Raw genomic sequence first — 25,428 nt, forward strand, 5'->3', positions numbered from 1 at the left:
AACACAAATCACATAGTGAACACTGCATTTTACCCTACAAATGCATCAGGTGAAAAAAAATCTTAATGTTAACACCATGATTTTATATTACTCTTACTAAATTCACATTGTTACACTTTAGATATTATATAAAATCCCTATGTTGTTTCAGAAAAGTAGAACTTTGTACAAACAGCCTGTAAATCAACAACCTAGAGGTTGATATAGAATGAATGGAGGAAGCTGCCCACTAAAAATATTAATCTTAGTATTTTTTATGACGTGAAATTGATTTGATGTTATTTTTTCAGAAAACTTCCTTCCCTATTTTGAGCTTAGATTTTTAAACTGGGTAATAAAAAGTTCACAACATTTTTTTGTTTTTTGCAATCTAGTGCATTAAAGTACATTTTTGTATTTGAGCTCAAGCTGAGCCTAAAGCTCGGCTTTAGCTTTAAATATAAAGTACTCACACAGTCCTATAAATTACAACACCCCTCAAGGTGGATTCCTGTACATGGTGAGGAGACCTCCATGAGAAGGTTTGGTATCTTCAGTTTACTTCCTCTGGGCTCCAAACGTCCAGGTCCGGCATGGGCAGGTGGTTAGGGCGCTCGACTCACAGTCTGCGGGTTCGAATCCCCGTTCCACCAAACATGCTCGCCCTTTCAGCCGTGGGGGCGTTATAATGTGATGTTGAATCCCACTATTCGTTGGTAAAAGAGTAGCCCAAGAGTTGGCAGTGGGTGGTGATGACTAGCTGCCTTCCCTCTATTCTTACACTGCTAAATTAGGAACGGCTAGTGCAGATAGCCCTCGTGTAGCTTTGCGCGAAATTCAAAACAAACAAACAAACCAAACGTCCACCCACATGTTTGCTACACATGGCATTCTGTGAAGGGGAAGAGAGGATCCTGGTGGTTGAGGGGTGTCATTGATGGGTTAGTTTATGTCAGTGGCACTTTAACACATCACTTTGGCCTTGAATTCCTGCAGACAATGGCCTTGGTGTGGCTCTCCCTGGGTCATTCGGCTGGTCCTGCTGGAGTAGGGTCAACTAAGTGTCAGAGTTGTACGTTCTTAACAGGTGTTGTGGACATTCTATCTAATGCTGTTGTTTTGGTATAGTGCCCATAAAACCCTGGTGTAGCTACATTGTCCATGTATGGCTTTGTAGTGCTTCTTCTCATAGGGCTCCATGGTGGTTGGGGTCAGTGGTCATTGAATTTTCTCCATTTTATGCATCCTGCACCCAGTGACCCAAAGAAATATTTAAAAACTCATTTATTGGAAAGTGGCCATATTTGGAAGACTGAAGAGCATTCACCACCCCATTATGTTCCTGTACCTCATTTTTGTATTCTGCATTATTTGTCTGACAAACCTTTAGGGCAAATGTCTCCCCTTTTTCATGCAGAAGGGATTAAAGGGGCTTGCTGGCTATCTGAAGTAAGTTAAGAAGCTACATTCTGGGGACATCTTGATGGAAACATTTACATCTAAACACTGTGAACTCCTCCTAAAATCAAAGGCCATTGGGGATATACCCATTGAGGTTAATCCCCATGCTACTTTGAATTCTTCATGAGGAGCTATCATTGAGAGGGCTTAAAGAAACATTCCCAAGTTGGAGATCCTTCCTAGTTGTTTCTCCAGCCAAGGAGTTCCTGCTGTGCAATGTATCCCCACTCGTAAAGATGAAATTATGCTGCCTACCAATGTTCTTGTATTGACTTTTACATCGCCATGACTGCCTGCCACTGTCAAGGCAGGTTATTTGAACTGTAAAGTACAGCCTTATATTCCTAACCCTTTCAGGTATTTTCAGTGTCAGCAGTTTGGACATTGTAAGGCATCTTGTCGAAGTTCTCTGACATGCACTCATTGTGGTGGCAAAGATCATGAAGCCTACTAGTGTCGACTGGGCCTCACTGTGTCATTTGTGGTGGTTCCCCCACCCCTCATACTTTCATTCTTGCCTTAGGTGGGTGGACGAAAAAAGAGGTACAATGTTTACATACTGTAAACAATATCTCTTATTTGAAGGCCCAGAAGTTGTTCTCTCCAGTTCCAGCTCAGACATGTGCTGCTCCATTCTGATCCACTGCTACTGTGGGAGCGCAGACAGATCTTTCTGTTTGTCAAACAGAGTCTTTCTCTCACCACGTCAAAAGTCTTTTGCACCCACAAATGATTCTACACCTTAATCACTGGAGTCTCCTTCCAATAAAGATCTGCTCAGCTGTCCTAGGGCAGGTTTTATGGAGGTTGATAGACCTATTTCTACTAAAGAAAAATGTTATGGTCACAAACAAAAGGGTGCTCTGTCCAGTTTTCCTCCTCCTAAATAAAAATGGCCACTCTGATACAGTGGAACTGTTGAGGTTTTCATTCTATCATCCCGTGTGTTTCTCCTTACAGGAAACATTTCTCAGACCTGCTGATGCTGTCACCTTTCAAGAGTTTTCTTTGTAGCGGAATGACAGGTTGTGTGATGTGCAAGTTCATGGAGGTGTGGCACTGCTAGTTGACCAGCATATACCCACCGTGTCTATGCCACTCAATACACCCTTGTATCTTCATGTATCATACCATAAATATGTGTTCTGTGTACCTGTCTCCAGGTGAGACGATCGATCAGATATTGATGTTTATATAGAACAGTTGCTGTCTCCCTCTGTCCTGTTGGAGGACTTTTATTGATACAATCCCCTCTGGGATGGTGCTGATATTGATGAGAGGGGTCATTCTGTGGAGCATTAAAAGTAATTCTAGTAAGGATCAAAAGACATTTGTTTAGTACAGTTTATTAGAGGAATGTGATAAATAAAATGGGGTTTACTTTGGTTAAATATGTAAGATGCACAAGCCAATTATGTTTCAGGATTATGGAAAGTTAATGTTACTATTGCTAAAGTGTACTTGTACAATTTTACTTTATTATTGTTTCAGAAAAATTTTTGAGTAATAATTTACTACCCGCACTGACATGTTGTTATCTATATTGTTTTATATCTGTAGAATTCTGTACGTATATATATATGATACAAGCATCTGTTAACAATCTAATCATTTGACTATGGCCAATTTGAAAGTAAAGTATTTTTGACTGCAGGAATATGTCTTTGGAATGTTTGTTAAAACATTTGATGTATAATATGTATATATAACTTTTACAGGTGACATTGTAGCCATTGATAAACCTTATGGGATTATTTGTCATGGTAAGTTTGGAAACATTCTTTGTGCATGTGTAGATGTGGTAAGATTATGTAAGGCCATTGACTAAACATGTTGGATTATAAGCAATAGTAGTTTTGGAAAAATTCATTTGTTAATATGTAAATATGGTAGGGATAGGTATTAGGCCATTAATTATCTCAACCCTTTTGCTACGGGCAGGTCAAAGGGCACATGTCATGACATTTTCGAGAGCTATTTTAAAAATTTTATTCAATAGCTTTGCTAGTATTTATGTCAAAGGGATTCACATCAAAACGAAGGTTATTTTTCAAATGTTAATATTATATATGTTGTAATTTCTTAATTTAAAAGGAAATATAAAGAAAAAATATTATTTTTTGTATGTCACATAACACTTCCTGTTTTGTTATTGTTCCGTTTATAATTAATTACGCCGACCACACAATGTGTGCAGTAGTTAAAGAAATAGAAATTCAAATTGAGGATGTTGACTAGTTATAATTAAAAATAAGAACTACCTACCTCTTTGATTTTCTGAGATATAAGTATATTTAGCCAATCTAGTAGTTTGGCTCCTCCTGCTACTCCATTTTTTCTAAACCTCTTGTGTAGTCCCTCCTACTTTTATTTTTGTAAGAGTTTATAACCAATAGAAAGAGTAGTTACATGTGTTTGTAAATCTTATAGCCATTGGTAAACAGCTTGAAAGTTGTTGCTCTTAAGAGAAACGGGATTTTTAAAAACTCATATAAAGCTTGTTTAGCCACCAAAATAAATTACAGGTGTTTTTTGTGCACTAATATAGTAAGTTGATATATTTCTATTTTTTATATATGTATATTTGAAGTGTAAAAAAAATTAATACCTCTACACCCTCCATTTGGAAGAATAAACGAGGCTTAGCACATGCGACACTCGAGCACAAAGTCTCATACCCAAAGTAAATACTCGAAATCTGTATATTTTTTCTTATTCTTGTAGGTTTTAAGAAAAGTAACTAAAATTTAAGCTTTTGTGAATAAATAATAACAATATATAGAAGTACATATTACGTATGGTAACCGAAATTTCCCCATATTTAGCAAAATACTGGTATTGTTGTTAGAGATTTGTACTTTGATTTTGTAGGCCCATATAGTTATGCCTGCTGAACTTGTATCATTCTTCTAGTTGTCTAAACTGAGGTAAAATAAAAGCAAATTATGCAACACTAGAAGCTACAAATTCTAAAAAAAAAAAGTTTATTCATAACATTTTAGAAAGATACAACACTCTACACATCTGCAGAATAAAGTTATGCAAAAATGATATACATCTTTAAAATGAACAATGCACATACAAATTGCATGAATTAATATCAAGTTATACACATTCTAACATAAAATGTATACAAATGTTGACACATGATAAAAGGAACAACCAGAATGAAAGGATCAAGAATGGGAAAAATAAACATACCTAATGTTATATACAGGAAAAACTGTATCATTGAATGCAAGATTACATTGGTATTTTACTACAAACAGTTTAGACATTGTAAACTGATTTTGACACATAAAAGGGAGCATCACTGCTGTATGAATAATAAAAGAAAACTTTAAAAAATATTTCAATCAAAATATTAAAATATTTAGAGAAAAAGAAAAGGTAAACAAAGGAAGAGAGCAGACATAGATAAAGAATTAACTTTTTTGAAGAGTAACACTAATATGATACTCTTCAAAATGTTTAATACAAATAAATTCATTATACAGTTTACATTTGATTGTTGCATTATTTTCTGGGAGGCACAGTCTGCATCTCTTCCAAGAGTAAGTCTCAGAGATGATGAGTCCTGCACAGTTCTTGAAAGTGACATACTAGAAGGACCTGGTCTGCTTTGAAGTAGAAGCTCAATAAGAGCTGTGACCATGTCAATTCTGAAGACCTGGGATAATGCTGGCTGATTGGTTTGTCGTTTGTACAAAATGTAAGCATTTACAACTGTGAAGTCCAAAAGTTGAAAAAACAGTTTTATATCATTTTATTGTCCTTCATCCAGTAGAATAGTAATTTAAGTGTTGGTCATTCAGGTCCACCCATCCTATAAACATGTTGTAGGCACAATTGACTGAGGTTTTGTAACCTCAGCATCCTGCCCTTTTGTTGTCACAGTTGTCATAGTATTAGAGTGTAAAGTTGAAAGTGCATAAATGTCTCATTTGTCAGTCCACTTCACAGCTGTCAGAATTCCACATTAGAAACCAGTTGCTGTGGGAAATACAGTCAGTCTTTCCTGCATGTTCCACAAGCATAGGTTCCCACAGTCAGTAGTTTGTCAAGTAAGTGAGGGTAAGAATAAAAGTTGTTCATGAAAACCCAGTGTACTAGTCTGTTGTACTTGTCCATCAGTTTCATCACAACGTTGTCTGCTAAACCTTTAGCTGGCATTTGTTCCTTTATACCTGTGTAGACTTTAAATTTCAGACAGTATCCACTCATAGCTTCTGCCAGGACCCACAACTTGATTCCCCACTTGTGAGGTTTCTTTGGTAAATATTGAAGGAAACAGCATCTGTTCATCTGTAGTTAGTTCTCTGTTAGGAGAGTAGTGGGAAACAAAAGAGTTTAGTAGACGGTCTATGATAGGTTTAACCTTAAAAGTTTATTATAATTAGGGTCAGTTCTAGGAAGACAATTAGTATTGTTATTGAAATGTAAGTAAGTGTGGATAGTTAAAAACCTGTCCCTAGAGAAGATGTTTTTTGATGGCCCATCTTCTTGCTGGCATCTGTGTTTTGCAAACTGGTTTGATTCCATCACAATTATACTTATAGTTTCTACAGTGAATAAAAGTTTAAATAAATCAATATTCTGTTACGATACTTACCTCCTAGCTATTCTCGTTCAGTGTTGCCCTCTATATGCAAAAGTTTTCTTTATGCATGCCACAAGCCTTCCAGTCCCCCCTGTTGGAATTACTATACTCCAACATGTCTCTCATGTAAATCATCATGTGTCAATAGTAGCATGATATTGCTCACATGACACATGATTCACTCTACACTTCTCTACCAAACCTTCAATTCTTGTTTGGCAGCATTTGAGTTAACTCTCTCAACACAGACTCCGTCAATGTGACTGACCATGTGACCTCTTTGTACTCATTTAAAGTCTTTATTGATTTAATAGTAATTTTCATGTTAAAATTAAAAATACTCTTCTCATTTCAAAAATCTCAAATTTCCTTTGCGTCTAAAATCTCCTGAATGCACTTCAAACATTTTTTTCTTTTGGTGAAACCTTATAATTTATATGTTATTTTCTCTAACCTATCTTAAAATGGAATCAGTCAATTCAACTGACCTCGTAAACACCAAAAAAAATAAAAATAAAAGTAAATCTAAAGTACCCTTTTTTTTTCTTTCTAGAATGGCTTCAAATTATAACATGAAACTACAATTGTTTATCCTAAGTAGGTCTAAGTTCATAACAGTATACATCTATTGATAATTAAATTTTATTGATTTATTGCAATTTCATTGGCCTTTGAACTGTATCTAACTACTATCCATGCCATTATAAGTTGTAAATCACTCGAGGATTGTGCAGCTCACGTTATGCTAATGAATTACATTACCCACGTGCTGCTCCAATGTGTACCTCGCGAACCATTTTAATTATAATATTATTATTATTATTCATTTTACCTAATCTAATCTTAACTAACCTAAAAGAATCCCTATTTTTACATTTTAGTTACTTTTATAATTATATATAAAAAATAAACATGAAAAACAAGAAATAAAATACTTATTTTTTCTTGCTGTTGATTGTTGAAGAGAGTTAACCCTAATTATTGTATACTAATGATAGTAATGCATTTAATATTTTTCATTTAATTAAATAATGCATCAAAATACATAGACTAATAACATGCGAAAAGTAGACACATTTTCTTACCTCTCAAACTTTTTCTGGCTTTCTAACTATGAGACAAGAGTTGTTAAAAATTCATCCAAGTTAGTCGTTAACTTTCTCATGGGAATGATCTTGGTACTCTGAGTGAAATTGACATTTAGCCATTCAAAACATAATGTAATACAAGACATCATTTGATAGATGAAAACCTTTACTTTGTATTAATTATAGGTAATATATAATTAAATGTAAGCGAGACCCATTAACAAATCCTGAAAGAGAGAATGTGACCGGTAGGTGTGGCAGGAGAGGTCTGATTTCTATTCAATAGCTCTGTAACCAAACAAAATTGAAAACTATAAAAAATATAGTTTGTCGAAGCAATGACGATTTGATAGTGAATAATTTGCGTTTAATTTCGTACTTTTCCAAGGGGTGGTGGATAAAATGGAGGAGACAAATTCCCTAGAAAAAATGTGTCATGTGTCACACTATTGGAAATTCAGGATTTTTTTTAAATATTGCTTTGTAAAATTAAGAACTTAAAACTTGTATACTATTAAAATATGGATTATTAGCTAAGATTTTATGCTATACTAATTGGTATAGCATAAACAAAAAGTAGTTTAATATAATTTTGAATGTAAGACACTAAAAGCTTGTGTCATGCACAGTAAAGAATACCAGTGGCGATAAGGTTCAGACGTATTCTTTTGTGTGCCTAGTGCTTCCAGTGTGATAAACAATTTTTTTTCATGTGAAGTGGTTCTTTTTTACTTTATTTTCTCTTATACCAGTTCATTCTTGTTGCTATGTTCCTCCACACTAATTTTGTGAAACTTTTCTTGTTCTATGAATTCTGAACTTCATGTTACCACTTTGGGGATCACACCAGCGAATGTTTTTTGTGATGCCATAGGGGCAAGCAACCCAATGGTGGACCTCTCTGTTTTAATACGTTGGGAGATTGAGCACCACATTGGTCAGCCTTTGTCCCCAGACATTGCCCAGGCTCCTCCTTAGTCTTGTTCAGAATGAGAAGGACTTTGAACGTTTTTTCCTGAATCCAGAGTTTGCTGTTTCTTCCCATTTGCAGCCTGAGGAATCACCTAGGCTTAATTCGGTATTTATGGATTTTTGTGTCTCAGGTTTGTGATGTTTTCTCCCCTTCCCCTATCTCTTATTCACCTCGTCCTTTCTTGTTGGAGGAACAAGCTTCCCAGCCATTTTTGATTTTTCCTCCCTCCCCTGATATTCGGGTCCATGTGGATCAATTTGGGACTGTTAGGTTCATTGTTACATGTTTGGGAGGTGTCTCACAAATCAAATGTTAATCTTGCCCATGCCTAATATTTTTGTCTTCATCTTACCCTAACCAACTTCTTACAGTATCTTTCTTCCATAAATCTATCAGACACTCTCCACAGAAATACTGTGGGGTTTTCTGCAGATACCCTTTCACTTCTCTCCTCCACTTTACCCTGCATTCTGTCTTTGGCTCTAGTGTTACATACGTGGTTTCTTTGTTGGTGGGTCAATTCACCCTCAACATATCTTGGGGATTTATGTCTTGCACCTTTTCTGTAACGTTACATCTTTGGTACAGTCCCAGACACTATCGAGCCTTAAATGACATTGGTCCCCCAGCAATCAACCGTTACGACTTTTGTAGTCTGTTGTTTCGTATGCCACCTTTTCCCATCCTTTATCTTTCCAAACCTTACCCGTTCCTTTTAATAGGGGTACTTCTTGTCGATTTCCTTGACAATGTAATTCATGTCACCACCAATACTGGTGACTACCCTGTGGGTTCAGGTCCAGTGGAGCTTGGCTATTACAGGTTTTTTCTCGGCGATGATCAGTGGATGATATGGGTTCTGTCAGAAGGATTCGTTATCCAGTTTATTTTCCCACTTCCTGTTTCTCCTTGCCCCATATCCTCTCCTTACTCCTTGAGATCCATGACCTACCAGTGTCTGTCTGAAATGATTCGAGAATTGCTTTTACAGCAGGCAGTTGAACTTCTTCGCCATCCTTCTGGAGTATTTTATTTCCATCTCTTCATTGTCCCCAAGAACACCAGGGATTGGTGGCCGGTCAGCAATTTATCTTGCCTCAACTGCTTCATCGCACTCTACAAGTTCACCATGGAGTCTTTTCTCACCCTGAGATGTGCATTTTCATCAGGGTTGTGGATCATGAAAATGGATGTCTACAACACTTATCTCCACATCCCAACAGCACATTGGTCTTGACCTTACCTTTGGTTTGTCCATCTTGGTGTGGTTTACTAATTTTGGACCCTACCTTTTCAGACTTGGCTAGGCTTCTTATGTGTTTTGTTGCATAGTCCAGGCTTTTGCACATCATCTCAATGCTCTGGGGATGCAATTTCATTATTACATGGATGATTGGCTCATTCCGAGTAGGAATCAGCCACTCGTACTCACCACCTTTTTTCTGTGATGGCTCTGGTGGGCTGGTTGATCAAATTGGAAAAGTCATTCCTTTGACCCACTCAATATCTACTCCATTTGGGGGTCTTTTTTGACATAACTATTTGTCGCACTCTACCTTCTTCTTCACATCTTTGTTCAATGGAACTTTTGGTTCACCATGCCTTCTTGGGTCAGTCACATACTGCTTGTGAGATTCTATCACATTTGAAGATGTCGTCCACCATGACTGCACTGGTCCCTCTTGGTTGTGCCCATATGAGATCCCTTCAGTGGGCACTTCACAAATGATGGACCATTGCTCACGATCCTCTTTACACCCCCATTTCCATTTCTATTTCCCTGCGAGACGATCTGCAATGGTGACTGGACAAAGCCCATACGTCGGTAGGCATGTTGCTTCCTCCCCCGCTTCCGGATCTACATCTTTTCACAGACGCATCTCTTCAGGGATGGGGGGACATGGGTCAGTGGCCATTGGTCTGCGGACAAAACTGTCTTGCATATCAATGTTCTCAAACTTCTAGCAGTACACCAGGCATTGCATCACTTCCTTCTTCTCGCCCGACATTGTCTGGTGATGGTTCATTTGGACAATTTACGATGATGGCACATATCAACCACCAAGAGGGTACCAGGTCCAGGATCTGTATTTTCAGAAGTTGGATCTATCATACTGTGCCCATGCACATCACATTTGTTTTATTGCATATCATGCACTGGGTTCTTTGAATTTAGTCATGGATCATCTTTCATGCTCCGACCAAATATGTCAAATGGAGTGGGCATTAGATCCACTCGTTTTCAGGGTTCTTTGCCATTGGTTGGGTTCTCCTCACTTGGATACCTTTGCCATGGATCTCAGTACGAAGTTGCCCCTTTTTTGGTCACCTGTACCACATTCACAGGCTTTGTTAATTGATGCCTTCAGCCAGGATTGGTCACACAAATATCTTAACAATGCCATAGGGTTTTCATTTCCTCTGTACTTACTATGCTCAGGCATCCTGCCCTTCCAGATTGGAACTTTAATGTGGTTCTCCATGCTCTTTCTATATTTCTGTTTGAATAACTTTCTCATGTTCCTTGTTTCATCTATCTCTTAAAACATATTTCCTTCTTCTCTTAGCCTGGGGACATCAATGGTCGAATTTGTTTGCGATTGACATTTTACATTCCTTTTATCTTTCTAAGACCTCGGCAGCTTGGGAGGGTTGTTCATCCTTTTCTCCTATTTCCCTTCCTTCTATATCCCATCTTTACCCTTGACCAGATACAGATGGCTTCTGTGTCTGGTCAGGGTCCTTTGTTGTTATGTGGCACATACTGCTACTTTTTGGGGTAGGTGCAACTGACTTTTTATCCCCTGGCAATCCTCCTCCCTTTGTGATCTTTCACCTTCTATCCTTACTAATTGTGTCTGCCTTTTGGTTCATTTGGCCTACTTCACCTATACCTTGTTCCAGGTTTCCTTCCATCAGATACAACATCTCACTTTTTCCCTTGCTACTTGTCTTTGTCGTTCGATGGAGTATGGCATGTGGACCACTCCCAGCATGTTCATCTCCCACTATCTTCATTATGTCACACTTTCCTCTTTGTCTGGGTTTCGTCTACCACCTGTGGCCATTCTCCAGACTTTGGTGTGACTTTAACTGATAAGTTTGTTATTTTTTTATTTTTTTTTGTGAATGTTGCCTGACCAGGTATTCTTTAAATCTAAATCTGCACTATAAAGTCATGTTGACTTGCACTTTATTTTCCATGGCTTAGCATGCTCACTGTCAAGATGGGGTGTTCCACAAGATTGCTTGATGGTGACTCACCTCTCAATATTTTACTTCAGGAACATGCCCTTCCCGGGCTGTACCGCCCATGGACTGCATGGGTAAAGCAGTAGGGAGCTGTCACCTTACTGGTTGATGTGGACTACTGATATCATTTACACAACCACGGGAGTTGAGCCATCGAAATTGCAGCTCACCCCTTTGATTGGGAGACCTCATCCTACCCTTGTCGAGTATGGTCTGCCATTCCCTAGCCACTTTACACCTCTCAATTTCAGCCCTTATGTCTTTCACATTCCACACATGGGCAAAGAGTATACTTGACTCAGAAGTGGTGTGGTTCCCCTCTTCAGATCTATATCTATCATTGTAAGGGGTATTCTTCAAATATTTTTGGGGGTACTTCTTTTGTTCCCTCACACCGATCCCTCCTCCTTCTCAATGTGGGATACTAGCTAATCTTGTGAGAGGAGGTAAGTACCGTATTGGAAGTTATAATTTTCCCATACTAAAAATGTATTTCTAATAGGTACTTACCTCCCCTCCCACTTCTTACCCTTCATCCCCACTTTTCTGGTGCTCACACCTTCTGCCAAACTTCAAAGTGAAGGTTCAGTAAAGGTAGTCATGTGAGCATATCATGCCACTTTGGTTAAGAGATGATACATGATGATTTACATGAGAGATATGTTGGAATATAGTAATTCCAACATGGGGGAGCAGAAGGCTTATTGCATGCATAAAGAAAAAGTTTTCATATAGAGGGCAGCACTGAACGAGAATACCTAATCGTGTGAGAGGGGTTAGTATCTATCGGAAATAAATTTTCAATATAGGAAAATTATACCGTATTCAAAGAGGTGACCTGTCTGGACACAGGTTCACCTCTGTTGAATGGAGGTATGTTTATATGCACCTCCTCAGTGATCTGCTCCCAGGTCCAGGTATCATTGCAGGTGAGAGGCTTCTGCTGGGAAGGGGTAGTCATAGTACACACTGCAGCTCTACCCCTTCCTAGCCCTGCCTCATTTATGTGGTGGGGGAGCTTGTTTAGATGTACCTGGACTGGGTGGTGAAGACCTTCCAGCTACTTCTTGTTCTGTCCATAAGACAGAATCAAGAAGAGCTGGTTCTGTCTGAAGCCCACTTGTTTTCTACACTGATTCTTTCAGGGGCATAGCAATTGAAGCATCAGCTTCTTCAACTGTTGATTCCCTTGACAGACTGCCACTTTCGTCAGACAAGAAAGATGCATGTAGTAAAAACTGCATACTCTTCTCATTGAGAATCTTATTCTTTCTCAATCTATGGAACTTTAAGTTCTCTTTTAGCTTCCATTTCTAGAAGAAAAAACATTACATATATATTACATTTTGCATTATGTGTGCTCTGTTATGTAACATTATTATATGTATTATATAACGTATATTAGTTCTTTACATGTATATATACATATATATTCTGTGGTGTGTATCAAAGATTTCAGAAGCAGTACATTTTATGCTAAAATACAGAAACAGCTACAATGTATTGAACATAGATTCCAGATGTATTATAAATAATAATTACTTACTTTGAGGTAAAATGTCAGTAGCAAGAAATATGCTTCAGTAGAATGTATTTGCTTGGTAATAATTCATCTACATCTTCTAACAAAGTGTAGATAAATAGCCAAAGTCAGAGTGCTTGACTGAATTTGAATGCTTGCCAGATAATTGGATTTGAAACCTGAATGTTTATTGGTTGATGAGTAAGTTTCGTGAAAGAGAAGTAGGATTTCACAATCATGTTCACCAATAAGATCTTTGTACACCTATACAATATATTGCTAAATTTCTAACATTCCAGAAGGATTACCAATATTCCAAGAATTGCAATGTTTATTGTATCGGCACCAAACCATATGATAAACATTTTGATAGCTTCAAAGTGCAGTCTTATTGCTCTGGAGAATACTTGTTGTAAAATGCTTTAGGATACATACCATAAGCCAATAAATTCCACATCCTGTTGTCGGCATAAACATTTTCACAGATTTTAAGTGCAGTGTGATTACTAAAGCAACATTTCCTTGTAAACACTGTAAGATATATAATCTGATACATTAGACGTCCTGTTCTCAGAGCAGGGGTCAAGTCAACTGTCCCTTCGCACGTGCTTTGTTGCTTTTGAAGGTATCATGTTATGGTGTCATGTAAACAGTCCACTGACACAAGCAGCGATTTATTGCTTTATTTTCAGCAGATTTCCACTTTAGTCGTAGACTGTAAAATACACATAGAAAACAAATGTGAAATGATTAGCAGTTGAAAATCTGAAGAGAAATACTTTAAAATCTTATGAACAATAATCGAGAAAATAGGGCAAAGTTGCTTATTTAATTTCTCATTTTACAACTTTTCATCATACTTTGATGATTTGTCTACTGGCTGAAGAATATAATATACTGTTAGGGTAGAAGTAATAACAGATGAAATATAAAGTTTTACTTTTAAAAAAAGTTTCATATTTACTTTGGAGGTTTTAGCGATTATGAAAATGAAGGTTGAGATTTTTGAGACAATGAGAAATATTTTAAATCTTTACATTAAAATCACTTTGCTCTTGGAATAGTAAAAAAAAATATTAGATTCATTCACAGACAAATTGTTAGCAAAAATACTTTGTTAAAAAAAACTGCTTTTTTGTACAAATGGTATGTAATGTTTACTAAAAGTCTGCCAAATTTTGTGAAAGTACACATACTGTATTAAAAGTTATAATATTAAAACTATATACAAGTAAAATTGGTTATGTGGTCAGTCCTTGGGATCAAGCCTGTGTTGAAAGAGTTAATTTATTGCTTTATACTCTATCCATTAAATGTTTTGTGAATTTATTTTTTAATATGTAGGAGGAGTTAAGTTTGGGTTATTAAAAAGTTCTTGTGGGAATATATTCAGTAGTAAGCTTTATATATTCGTTAACATGTATTGTATGTCTTGGTAAATTTTACAAATTTGTTGATATGTAGGCTAAGTTGGGCCACTAATGAAAACCTTATGGGATAACTTATCAGAATTTAAATATCAGGGTTTCTGTATATATATATATATATATATATATCATTGTGACACAGAGTAGTATTATGATAACAATAATAATAGATAGAACATATTCAAGTCATTATTGCAATCATAGTAGTTCAAGCACATAGAGATAAGCATTACAGTAACAACTTGTAAAATGTGTAGGTAAATATGACTTATTAAACATATAAAGTTTATTTTTTCGTTTATGATAAGTTATACTAGCTCAGTTATATAGTACATTAAGTCAAACAGGTACTGATCAATATTAACAGTTTTAAAATTCAAAATATGTACAGGTAATATTCACGGTATCAATAGTTAATGATGTAAAATTCAGGTTTGAACAAATAATAAAGGACCCATTTACAGATTAGTGCTACATTAGTAACAAGTCAATTATTTATAGTTCCTAATTGAAATAATATTGTATCAAGAAAACTGCTACCTCATACTAGTTACAAAGGGTTGTCATAAAGAAATATAATATAGTTCATATTGTTTAGGCCATGGAGAATAGTTTCGTATTCTTTTTACATTTCAACACCAGAAGTAGTAAAGATTGTTATTTCATATATGTTTTTTCTCTAAAGAATATTTTTATGTGTGTATATTTAAATAATTGTAAGAATTATGTGTATGGAGTGAGGATTAAAAAGTATAATACTGTGTTTAAATTTTAGAATATTAAAAGCAGTATTGTACTACATATCAGTTAGTGACTATAAAAAAACAATATGAGAATGCAGAGTTAATACGTTAAACACGGTGTAGTGGATTTTGTTTATTTCTTTGATCCAGGCTACCTCATCTTCAAAGTATGATATATATATATATTCAAAGGTAAAGAAGATGTTCCAGTATTGTCATCCTACCTTTCTGAGCTAGCTTTCCTTTTGGATAAATCCTCTTCTCATTCAAAACTGTATATGGTCCACAGACTAGACAAAGAAACCACAGGAGTGATGTTGCTTGCAAGGTAAATCTTTTAACCCATTCACTGCAGCTGGGACAAATGTTTCCTTGTAGTTACTGTTTATGCCTTCCTTTGCTGATCCAGGTTCATCATCTTAACTGTCATCACTAGATGGCAAGCTAGCATCCTCTTGTCTCTTTATCATCACGTATTTGAACACCACTTGATTCACTTTCACTTCTAAGTTATCTGAGTCAAGCACATGAAGCATATTTACATATTAATTAGGGTTATTACTTGCCGCTCTAGCGATGTGGGCATGGTCTGCACACAGCTGTTGTACATTCTGCTTGGTCATCTTGTTGGTTAGTGGAAAACATTGAGGAAAACCATATATTAATATTAGGTGGGATGCCAGTAAATATTAGGTCGTCAAGAGATTAATGTTGCTTTTGTTTTAGATGAAAAAACCTGAACAACTTATATATCAAAACATTTATTAAATGAAATAGTCTCCATTTTTATTGATGATGCTTTTCCATTTTACAGTCAGATTGTTAATGCCCTGATTAATGAAATCATTTGGCTTTGAAGCAAAAACTATGTCGATGTCCTCTTTAACACCTTCCACATTTGCATACGTTTTCCCATTAAGATGGTGTTGCAGCAAACAAAAGAGATGGTAATCTGATGGTGCCATATCTCGAGAATATGGTGGGTGGGGGAGAACTTCCCAACCCAACTCCACAAATTTGTGTTACGTCAAATGTGCCACATGGACGTGCATTGTCGTGGAGAAGAAGAACACCTTTCCGATTGACGAGTGAAGGGCGTTTCTGATGAAAGGCTTGATTTAAACATTCCAGTTGCTGACTATAGATCTCTGCATTGACAGTTCACTGTGGAGGAGTTCAAAATTAATTACTCCTTTGATGTCCCACCAAATGCAAAGCATCTCTTTCTGTGGATGGAGTCCAGGTTTTTGAGCCAGAAGTGGTTTCTGTCTAGGATTGAGCCATTGTTTTTGGCATCTAATTTTTGCATAGAGAATCCATTTTTCAACACTAGTAACAATTCTGTCCAAAAATGGTTCATGCACATTACGCACCAGAAGAGACGAAACAATGTTCACTTATTGCAAGCGATAATCATTGGAGAATTTGTGAGGCACCCAAACACCTTCTTTATGGAGTTTTCACATATTCTGTAGATGCTTACATATTGTTTCATGAGAGACATGCAATTTCAGGGCTTTTTTACAAGCGTGTTGCCTTGGGTTAGACTCAACAAGCATCTTCAGAGCATCAATATCAATTCCAACATGTTGGCCCCTGCCATCACAGTTTTTGAAGCTAAAGTCACCTGAACGAAATTTGCTGAACCATCGTTTACTCTTATGAACGTTCAAAACATTTCCATAAACTTCTTTGATATTCTTTGTGGCTGCTGAAGAGTTGTTTCCTTTCTTGTATTGAAACAGCATTACATGTCGAATGTGTGTCTCATCGTGTGCCCTCACTATAAGGAATTAGAGTTACTAAACATTACACATTATATAGGCTACACTAACATGACGTTTAGGCAGTTCGTTTAACTATTATACGTAATGTACGTGTTTTGGGGGGGGGGTTAATAAAAGTGTTCCAAAACGCGACATTAATTTCTTGACGATCTAATACTCTCTAACTGATTTTACTCCCACACATCACGTGCAGCAATTTTGAATGACTATAGGAAATATTTGTCCCAGTTAAAGTGTGAGTGGGTGAGAGCACTGGGAAATATATGTCCCAGCTACAGTGAAAGCGTTAAAGTTATTTGTTTCACTCTAATAGTAGGTTAATGTACACAATACCATGTAATCTAAAATGAAGTTAAGATCCTCAATTATAGAGCAGAAATTTATAGAGAAACAAGTTTTGACTTTTTCATGAATCTTTTCAGTCCAACTTTTGCTTATGAAAGAAATACATACACAGTTTATTTTATAAAGGAAGTTCCAAGTAGCTTCATAGCATTAGACATCATAAAGGGTTTCACCTTGAAGCAACTTTTGTAGGTGTTAAAGTTGGACAATCTTTGGATTAGTGCATTTTCCACATTTCTTCTTTTGATGTAATTTCTTGTTTTATGTATTATTTTTGGTGATTTTCAATTGACTTGATGATTAAGATCACTCATATGTAGAAAAACAGCTTTATTTGTTTGTCCATTTGTTTCTTTTCTATAATTCTTGAATCATAATTTTTTTTCTGTTTTATCAACATAAACATTTTTGCATTATTAACATTGTACTATAGACACCCTGCTCTTTACCTAGAGATGTGAACTTGTTTGAAGGTAAGAAATTAACAGTTTTCAGATATTTATAAAGAGCATTATAATTGTTGATTTTCAGATATTTCTCTAAAGCCACAATACTATAATTGTTATTGATAGTAAGTATATTATTTTTAATTGCTGGTGTTACTGGTTATTATTCCAAAAAATTTATTCATTACATTTTGATAAATCTGTAGGATACTGTGACCACATGAAAATTGCATAAGTATTTTTGAAGGGTCATGTGATGACATATTATATAAACTCTTAAAAACAATGAAGTTATAATTGATGTTTTAATCATTTTCTGATGGTGTGAAAAAAGTAAACATAATCCTCATGCTACAAGCAGGACAAAGTACGCATGTCATGACTTTTTAGTTTCATTCAAAATTCAATAAAATACTTTATCATCATGGTATACAAATAAACTTGACATAAAAACATAGTTAATAAATCAAATTTTAAAATTGTATAAGTTTTAAGTTCTTGATTTTATAAGGAAATATTTTAAAAATTCTTAATCTCACCATAGTGTGAGAATTGTGACATTTGCTCTCTAGGTATCCCCTCTTCTTTAATTTATTTAACACTCCTCTCAGAAGTATGGAATTTAACATAAATTACTTATTATAGTATTGTTATTACTTAGGCAAAGCATAATTTTTATAGCCTTCAATCATAAAATAGAAAATCACATACCTCTCCTGTCACATAATATCTTTCAAAATTGCCAGTAGTTCTCTCTGACATTTAATATTATAATATTTATAACCAATAGAAAGTCAAAGTTTTAATCTATCAAATAATGTGTTATGTTAGAGAGAATTGTCTACTTTGCTTCCATTTCAAACATTATTCCCATGGGAAATGCATCAACAAGCTTAGATAAGTTATTGCCAGAAAATTTATGATAATTATCGTATATTGTCTGTTTTTTACATGTTATTATTCTGTGTTCTTATGTGCATTATTTAATTAAATAAAAAAAATATTTAGTATAGTAGTACTGTTAGTAGGGTTAAGTTTCATTGACAGTTGACAGCAAAAAAAGAAGATCCAGATAAGTATTATATTTCTTGTTTTTCATGAGTATTCTTTATTTATTATTATAAAAGTGACTAAAATTTAAGAATTAGAAATTTGTTACATTAGATAAAATTAGATTAGGTAAGATAAAGAAAAATAATAATATTTTCACGAATAGTCCATGCCTTCAATAACTTGATAGGGTAATGTGAGCTACATTTTTGCTAAGGGATTTACAACTTGTTTGGTGGGATTATTAGTTAGACATGATTCAAAAGGGCAATAAAATTTAGATAGAAACATGTATATACTCGTACAAGATTTATGCTATTTAAGATAAATGTGATTTCATGTTACAATTTGAAGTCATTCTAGAAGGGAAAAAGAGGTAATTTAGATTTATTTAATATTTTTTTATGTTCGTTATGAAGTCGGTCAAATTGATCAACCTCATATAGACTTAGGCTAGAGAAAAATAACAGATAAAATATAGTTTCACTGAAAAAAAGTTTAAGTTCATTTAAGGCATTTGCACAAATGACATTTGACAATTTTCAGATGAATATAAATATTTTTAATCTTAACATGAAAATCACTTGCACTCAGAGCAGTCAACACTTTGACTCCACATATTCATGGAGAAATTTTTTGTGAAAATGCTTCATTAAAAATTTTGATTTTTTTGTTTACAAAAGACTTAATGTTTACTGAAAGCTTGCAAAATTTTGTGAAGATGCATAAAATATATTTGAAGTTGTAGTCCTAAAATTATAAAGGTCAATATGGGAACACTACTCAGCCAATTTTAACAAACCCGTAGTGAGAAAGTTAAGGGTTTGTTTGTTTTCTATAGGTAAAAGAAACAAGTCTTTTTTTCTGCTCTAGTTATGAGAATGTCCAAAAATGGGAGCAAATTATTGGTTTTCCATTTCACTCCAATTTTAATAGTACTGTAAAGCTTGTTAATCGTCCAGAAAAAAGCTTGAAATTATTTCCATTGTTTGGTCAAACAGAAAGTATGTCATCTACATAACAGAACTATGGGATTTCCTCTGTATTCAGGTTTGCTAAAGGAAGTAAGTTAATTTCAAATACTTCATAAAAATATTGCATAGAATTTGGGATAAAAAACTGCCAACAGCCATTCCATAATTTTGTCTCTAATATTATCTCATGCATGCAAATACACAATCTTCAACACAAACTTCCACCAGAGAGATAAAAATATGTACAGCCACAGGAAGAACAATGTTGAGCACAGTTAATTTTCTTTCTTGGAAGTATATTATTTTGTCAGTTGTTACATTTGTAAACAAAGAATCAACATCCAAAATGACCATCTTTCCTTCATTTATGATAAAGTTTGTTTTTTCTTAAGGTTTCTGTGAAACAATGAAGAATTACAAATTCTTCTTTGCCATTGTAAAGTAGTGCAATGGTTAAACATCCAGTTAAAAAGTTAGTCATTGTTATTGTCTTTAGCTGACTTAGAAACATCAGATATCAAATGAAAGTTGAAATCAGCATATTTGAAAGAAAATGAGATACCACAATATAATGTTACTTCTTCTATTTGTGTAAGACCACAGGTTTATGATATTGTTATCTGATTGGGAAGCATCATACCATATACTTCTTCTAAACAACTTATCACATTTATTTTGAAGGCTAACTGCTTCACAGTTTAACTTCCTTGCAACCAAAGGCTTTGCTGTTTTGAAAAACTTTTCATGTACAAAGGCTTTGTTAATTTCTGATTTTATCTATCACCTTTCTGAATAACAAAGAGTTACCTCATGCTATTTGCACCAAAAAGTTTTAACCCTATCGACAAGGTTCAAAGGCCATGTCATCATGTTTGTTGACTTGCATTTAAAATTCTATTCAACTACTATTTTATGAATTTATGCCAATAAGTTTGGTATCAAATTGTAGATTATAGTTCAAGTTTTAATATTATACATTAGTTAATTTCTTAATTTAAAGTAAATATTAAACAATGCCTAAATATTGATTTTTTTGTGTCACGTGGTATGTTGAATGCAGCATTGCTCCAAATTAGATGTTTGTGATGTTCAAGTACAAAGTCTATAGCTTTATACAAATTAGGAACTCAAATTACTGATATTGAGAAGCTAGATTATAAAATTAGAACCTCCTATCTTTTCTGTTTGCTGAGGTATCACTACATGTACTGAATCAAACACAGTTGCCCTGCCCACCTCTGTCCATTTTTGGAAAGACCTGCTTACATACACCTACTTTTGTCTATGACATTTGAATAACCAATTGAAAACTCAGAATGTCTCACACATGGTTCTCTGAATCTTTGCAAAATATTTATGTGGGAAACCCTTCCTTTTCATGGTAAACTTCAAATGGTTAGTTAGACTTTAGTGAATGTTAAATTTTATACTTTTTTAGACATAAATACAGTTTAGTTACTAAACTTGATAAATTATAGTGGAATTCTATGGTATTGATATAATAATTTATGATTTTGGTTATTTCATAATGTATGTATAAAACCTTAAAAAAATTATTTTGTTTCACATCCCCCACGTGCAAAATTTGGTAAGGCTTAGCAACCTACAGGAAGCAGCAAATGAATACAAAGTTTGTAACTATAAGAGATAATTGTTTCCTATACTTTATTTACTGTTCTGTATTTTAAGAAAAATAAGTTTAAGAACTTATTTATAAATAGAATAATATATACACATGTATATTATAACTGAAACGTGACTATATTTTACAAAATATTTCTCCACTAAAACACAGCTAAGACAGGTCACTCTGTAAAGGCCAGTTTTATACTCTTGGATACAGTAACATGAGTGCACATGAGTATTTTTAATCTTAAAATCAAAATTACTTTGCATGTTGGATAGTCAGCATTCAAAGAGAAAAAAAGGCACGAGCAAACATTTCTTAAAAATTTTTAAAACTCACTAAGCAAAATCTGATATTTTGTGTATGAAAGCCTTGTAATGTTTATTGATAATCTACAAAATTTCATGAAAATATGTTTACTGATTTAAAAGTTATGAAAACTATAACAAGAAAAAATGATTACAAGGTCGGTCCCTGGGACTGAGACCATGCTGAAAGAGTCAAACAAAGCTCCATCCCTGACATTTAATAACATCTATTGCTCCAGGCTATGATTTAATCATCATTGGACTATAGTCATCCACATGGTAGGGGACACATTAATTTCGAAGAGCACTAGCATTTCAATACAGGGTTATTCTTTTCTTGGCACTACTTGTCTTCAGAAGTATTCCAGTTTTTATTTTTGGAATTGTGGTCCTTACACACCACTTCATGAGCTCACTCCTGTTGTTTTGGGGCTGACTGAAGGTCAGTGATGTTATTTGTCATGTGCATCACATGGTTGACTATTTCTTCATCTGTGATCCAGGATCATTGACCACCTCTTTCTGTTGCTCCAGCTGATTTTAACCAATTACTCCTAGTTCTTCTTTTCCAGGTGAGGATCAGGTAGCCCCACTTTCATCCTTTGCTGCATTGATTACTCAGGTATGTGACATTCTTTCTGCTTATCCAGTTATTTTTGATGAGTCTCTGATTACTTTGCTGCATGAGTCTTCTTTTACCCCTTCCCCTTATGTTTGCATTCATGCTGATATTTTTATTGCTCTAGCTTCACACTGAACACCAATTGTTTCATCATCCTCGACTTTGTTACATTGTTTGGTCTGTGGTCAAGATTCTTCTACTTTCTTTGAGATTTAGTTCCTGGATCCTCCCCTTAAACTTTGTCTCTTACTCATCCTCAATTTGCCCATCTTCATCTTGCTGTTCCTCAGTTCCTGCACTGTTTGTCTACACTTACCTTCTCTTTAAGGCTCTTTGTTATGATTCTTACAACTTCACTGGAGATGTTTGTTCCTACCTGTTCCCCACTTTGATCTCTTTTTCTTGTAGTGTTCCAGTTGATCTGATTTCTTTGTTTCTGGGATCTGCTTAGTCTGGATGCCTTACATTCAGTGTCTTCATCAATAATATCTCAGGGACCTCTGTTTGGCTCCCTTTTTTGAGATGAGGTCTTTGGAGGTATTCCATATACATGAAAACTCAAGCTGAATATGCTTGTCAGCAGTCTTCTGCGATTACTTTGGTTTTCCAAATTTCTTGATCCAAGGGATTCAGATAAGTTTCTGAAAACCCTAACCCATTCCTCGTTCTTTTCCACCTTATTGACATTCCCCCTCATAGGGCTGGCCTCTGTAGATCATGGAGCTTTCGTGGCCCTGGTTCAGTGGAAACTCTGCTCTACCTCTTTGTGCACCTGTTAATTTCCTTTCTAGACAATCTTTGGGTCACACAAATGTTTTTGCACAGACTTTTCTGTTTTTTTTTTGCACTTAACCCCCTCTTTCCCTTCTCCAGTTGTCTTTCCACTCACTCACCTCAGATCCTATACACCTTTGGCACTTTTCTATGAGTTAAAAACACCATTGAACAGGTACTCAATTACTCTTGGGTTTTTTACTCCCATTTTTTTATCGTTTCCAAAAAGACAGGAGATTGGCATCTTGTCATAATTTCTTGTTCCTAAACCAATTTGTTGCCGTCTTGTCTTCTCTCAGTTTAAGGTGGATGTTTCTTTCTTAATTCGAGATGGGTGTTCTATCCATTTGTTTCTGATGCTTTACTCCACATCCTTATTTATCCATATGCTCACTGGTTGCTTTCTGTGTTATGTCCATGATGATTGAATTTTTCAGTTTAGCCATGATCCTGTACATTTTCATTTGGATTATGAGGTCATTTTCATGACAGATGCATTTATTATTTCTCAATTTCCACTACTATATGGATGATTTGGCTCCTTCTTGCTCCATCCAAAGAAGCTTTCACAGCAGCAACCTTCAGGAGGTGTCTTCTCTGGGTTGGCTGTCAGGTTCTCCAAGTCTAGCTTTACCCCACTTAGTATCTAGTTCACCTTGGAATAATTTTTGGTTCAGGTACAGTGTGTACTCAGCCATCTCCTCTGTGTCTTTGAGAAATGGAGCTTCTGGCTACCAAATCCCAAATTCCTTATTGTTTGCAGTGGTGTGAGTCCCTCCATCTCTTCACTTCTCTCTGTTGTGGTGGTTGATTGGTCCCATGTGACATTGGACATCTCTCTTCCCCACCTTGTCTGGACCTTCATCTATTCACCAGTGATCACCTTTTGTGTTGAGGTAGTTCTGGATGACTGCACCCTATCAGAGATATAGTTTCCACAGAAGCATTCCTTTGATATTAATGTCATAGAGCTTTTGGCTGCTCATTGAGCTTTTCATCATCTTCAGCCTTGTCTGTCTAGACATATTATATTACATTTTTTTCTGAACATAGAATTGTTAATTCCTCTTTTAGTACAATCTTTGTTCCCATTGGAAACATATCAACTAGCTTGGATGAATTTGTAACAGCTCTTGTCACATGGTTTGAAAGCCAGAAAAATTGTGATAGTTATGGGACATTGTCTGCTTTTTGCATGTTATTATTCTATGTTCTTTGGTGCATTATTTAATTAAATAAAGATTATTAAGTGCACTACTACCATTAGTATTAAAAAAAAAAAAGGATTAAGTGTCATCAACAGCAAAGTGTGAAAATACTATGTGCCATTTGGTGGGAATGTCCAAGAAATGAACATTAGCTTTGGCTTTCATATATCAAACTGAAATTTTACGGCACTTTCTCTGTGTTGTTGGAGGCCTTGAAGACAACATACATGAGAAAGGAATGATTCACACATTATGCTAAGTAAAGAGGAAAATGATTCACAACTTGGGGGGGTTTTGATTCACAAATTTCAATGTGAAACCAGATATTTTGTCCCCTCCGAACTCAATTTGACCGAGCCCATGGTGAGAGTGTTAAAGAATCCTTTTCAAGTAGTATTTTGATTTCCTAATTCCACATTTGACTAATTCTCTTTTTCTTTTATAATCCTGTAAATCTCCCATCATAACAGTCATTTTAAACTTCTTACATGCTTTTCTGTAAACTTAACTTTTTTACTCTTTGTGAGCCAGTCTGTTTTTTTACTTGCAGCTACCTTTTTTTTTCTGTAAGGAAAATACCTATCTTGAATATTTAATTTTTTTTCTACATTTGCTAAGTATTTTCAATTCAGATAATTTGTATTTCTTCACTTTAAAATTTCATTTTTAAAAAATCATTGTTTCTTATCGTCATATGCAGCAAAACACCATACCTAATTGAGCAATGATCACTTCAACCCAAATGTTGTCCAGTTTTCATCCTGTCAACCATTTCTTTATCAGAAGTTAACTATAAATCTGAAATAGCATTGTTCCTAGTAGGTTCCCTAACCAGTTAGTGAAGAAAACTATGACTCTTAAGGTAGCCAAATGCCTCATCATCTAATTAGTGATGAGCATGAATGGAGTTCCCTAACCAGTTGGGGAAGGAAACTGTGACTCTCTTAAGGTAGCCAAATGCCTCGTCATCTAATTAGTGATGAGCATGAATGGAGTTCCCTTAACCAGTTGGGAAGGAAACTGTGACTCTCTTAAGGTAGCCAAATGCCTCATCATCTAATTAGTGATGAGCATGAATGGAGTTCCCTAACCAGTTGGGGAAGGAAACTGTGACTCTCTTAAGGTAGCCAAATGCCTCATCATCTAATTAGTGATGAGCATGAATGGAGTTCCCTAACCAGTTGGGGAAGGAAACTGTGACTCTCTTAAGGTAGCCAAATGCCTCATCATCTAATTAGTGAT

General features: G+C 35.3%; 1 protein-coding gene across 2 annotated transcripts in view; it reads left to right on the forward strand.

Annotated features, from left to right (window-relative positions):
- Positions 1 to 25,428, forward strand: part of LOC106462406 — a 72,734-nt gene that overhangs the window by 12,466 nt on the left and 34,840 nt on the right. For both annotated transcript variants that reach the window (XM_022389657.1, XM_013922333.2), the window contains exons 3-4: positions 3,159 to 3,203; positions 15,238 to 15,373. In XM_022389657.1, the coding sequence (XP_022245365.1) occupies positions 3,159 to 3,203; positions 15,238 to 15,373 (181 nt within the window). The remainder of the gene's footprint in view (positions 1 to 3,158; positions 3,204 to 15,237; positions 15,374 to 25,428) is intronic.

The sequence above is a fragment of the Limulus polyphemus genome, unplaced genomic scaffold (assembly GCF_000517525.1).
Source record: "Limulus polyphemus unplaced genomic scaffold, Limulus_polyphemus-2.1.2 Scaffold1158, whole genome shotgun sequence".
Taxonomy (NCBI): domain Eukaryota; kingdom Metazoa; phylum Arthropoda; class Merostomata; order Xiphosura; family Limulidae; genus Limulus; species Limulus polyphemus.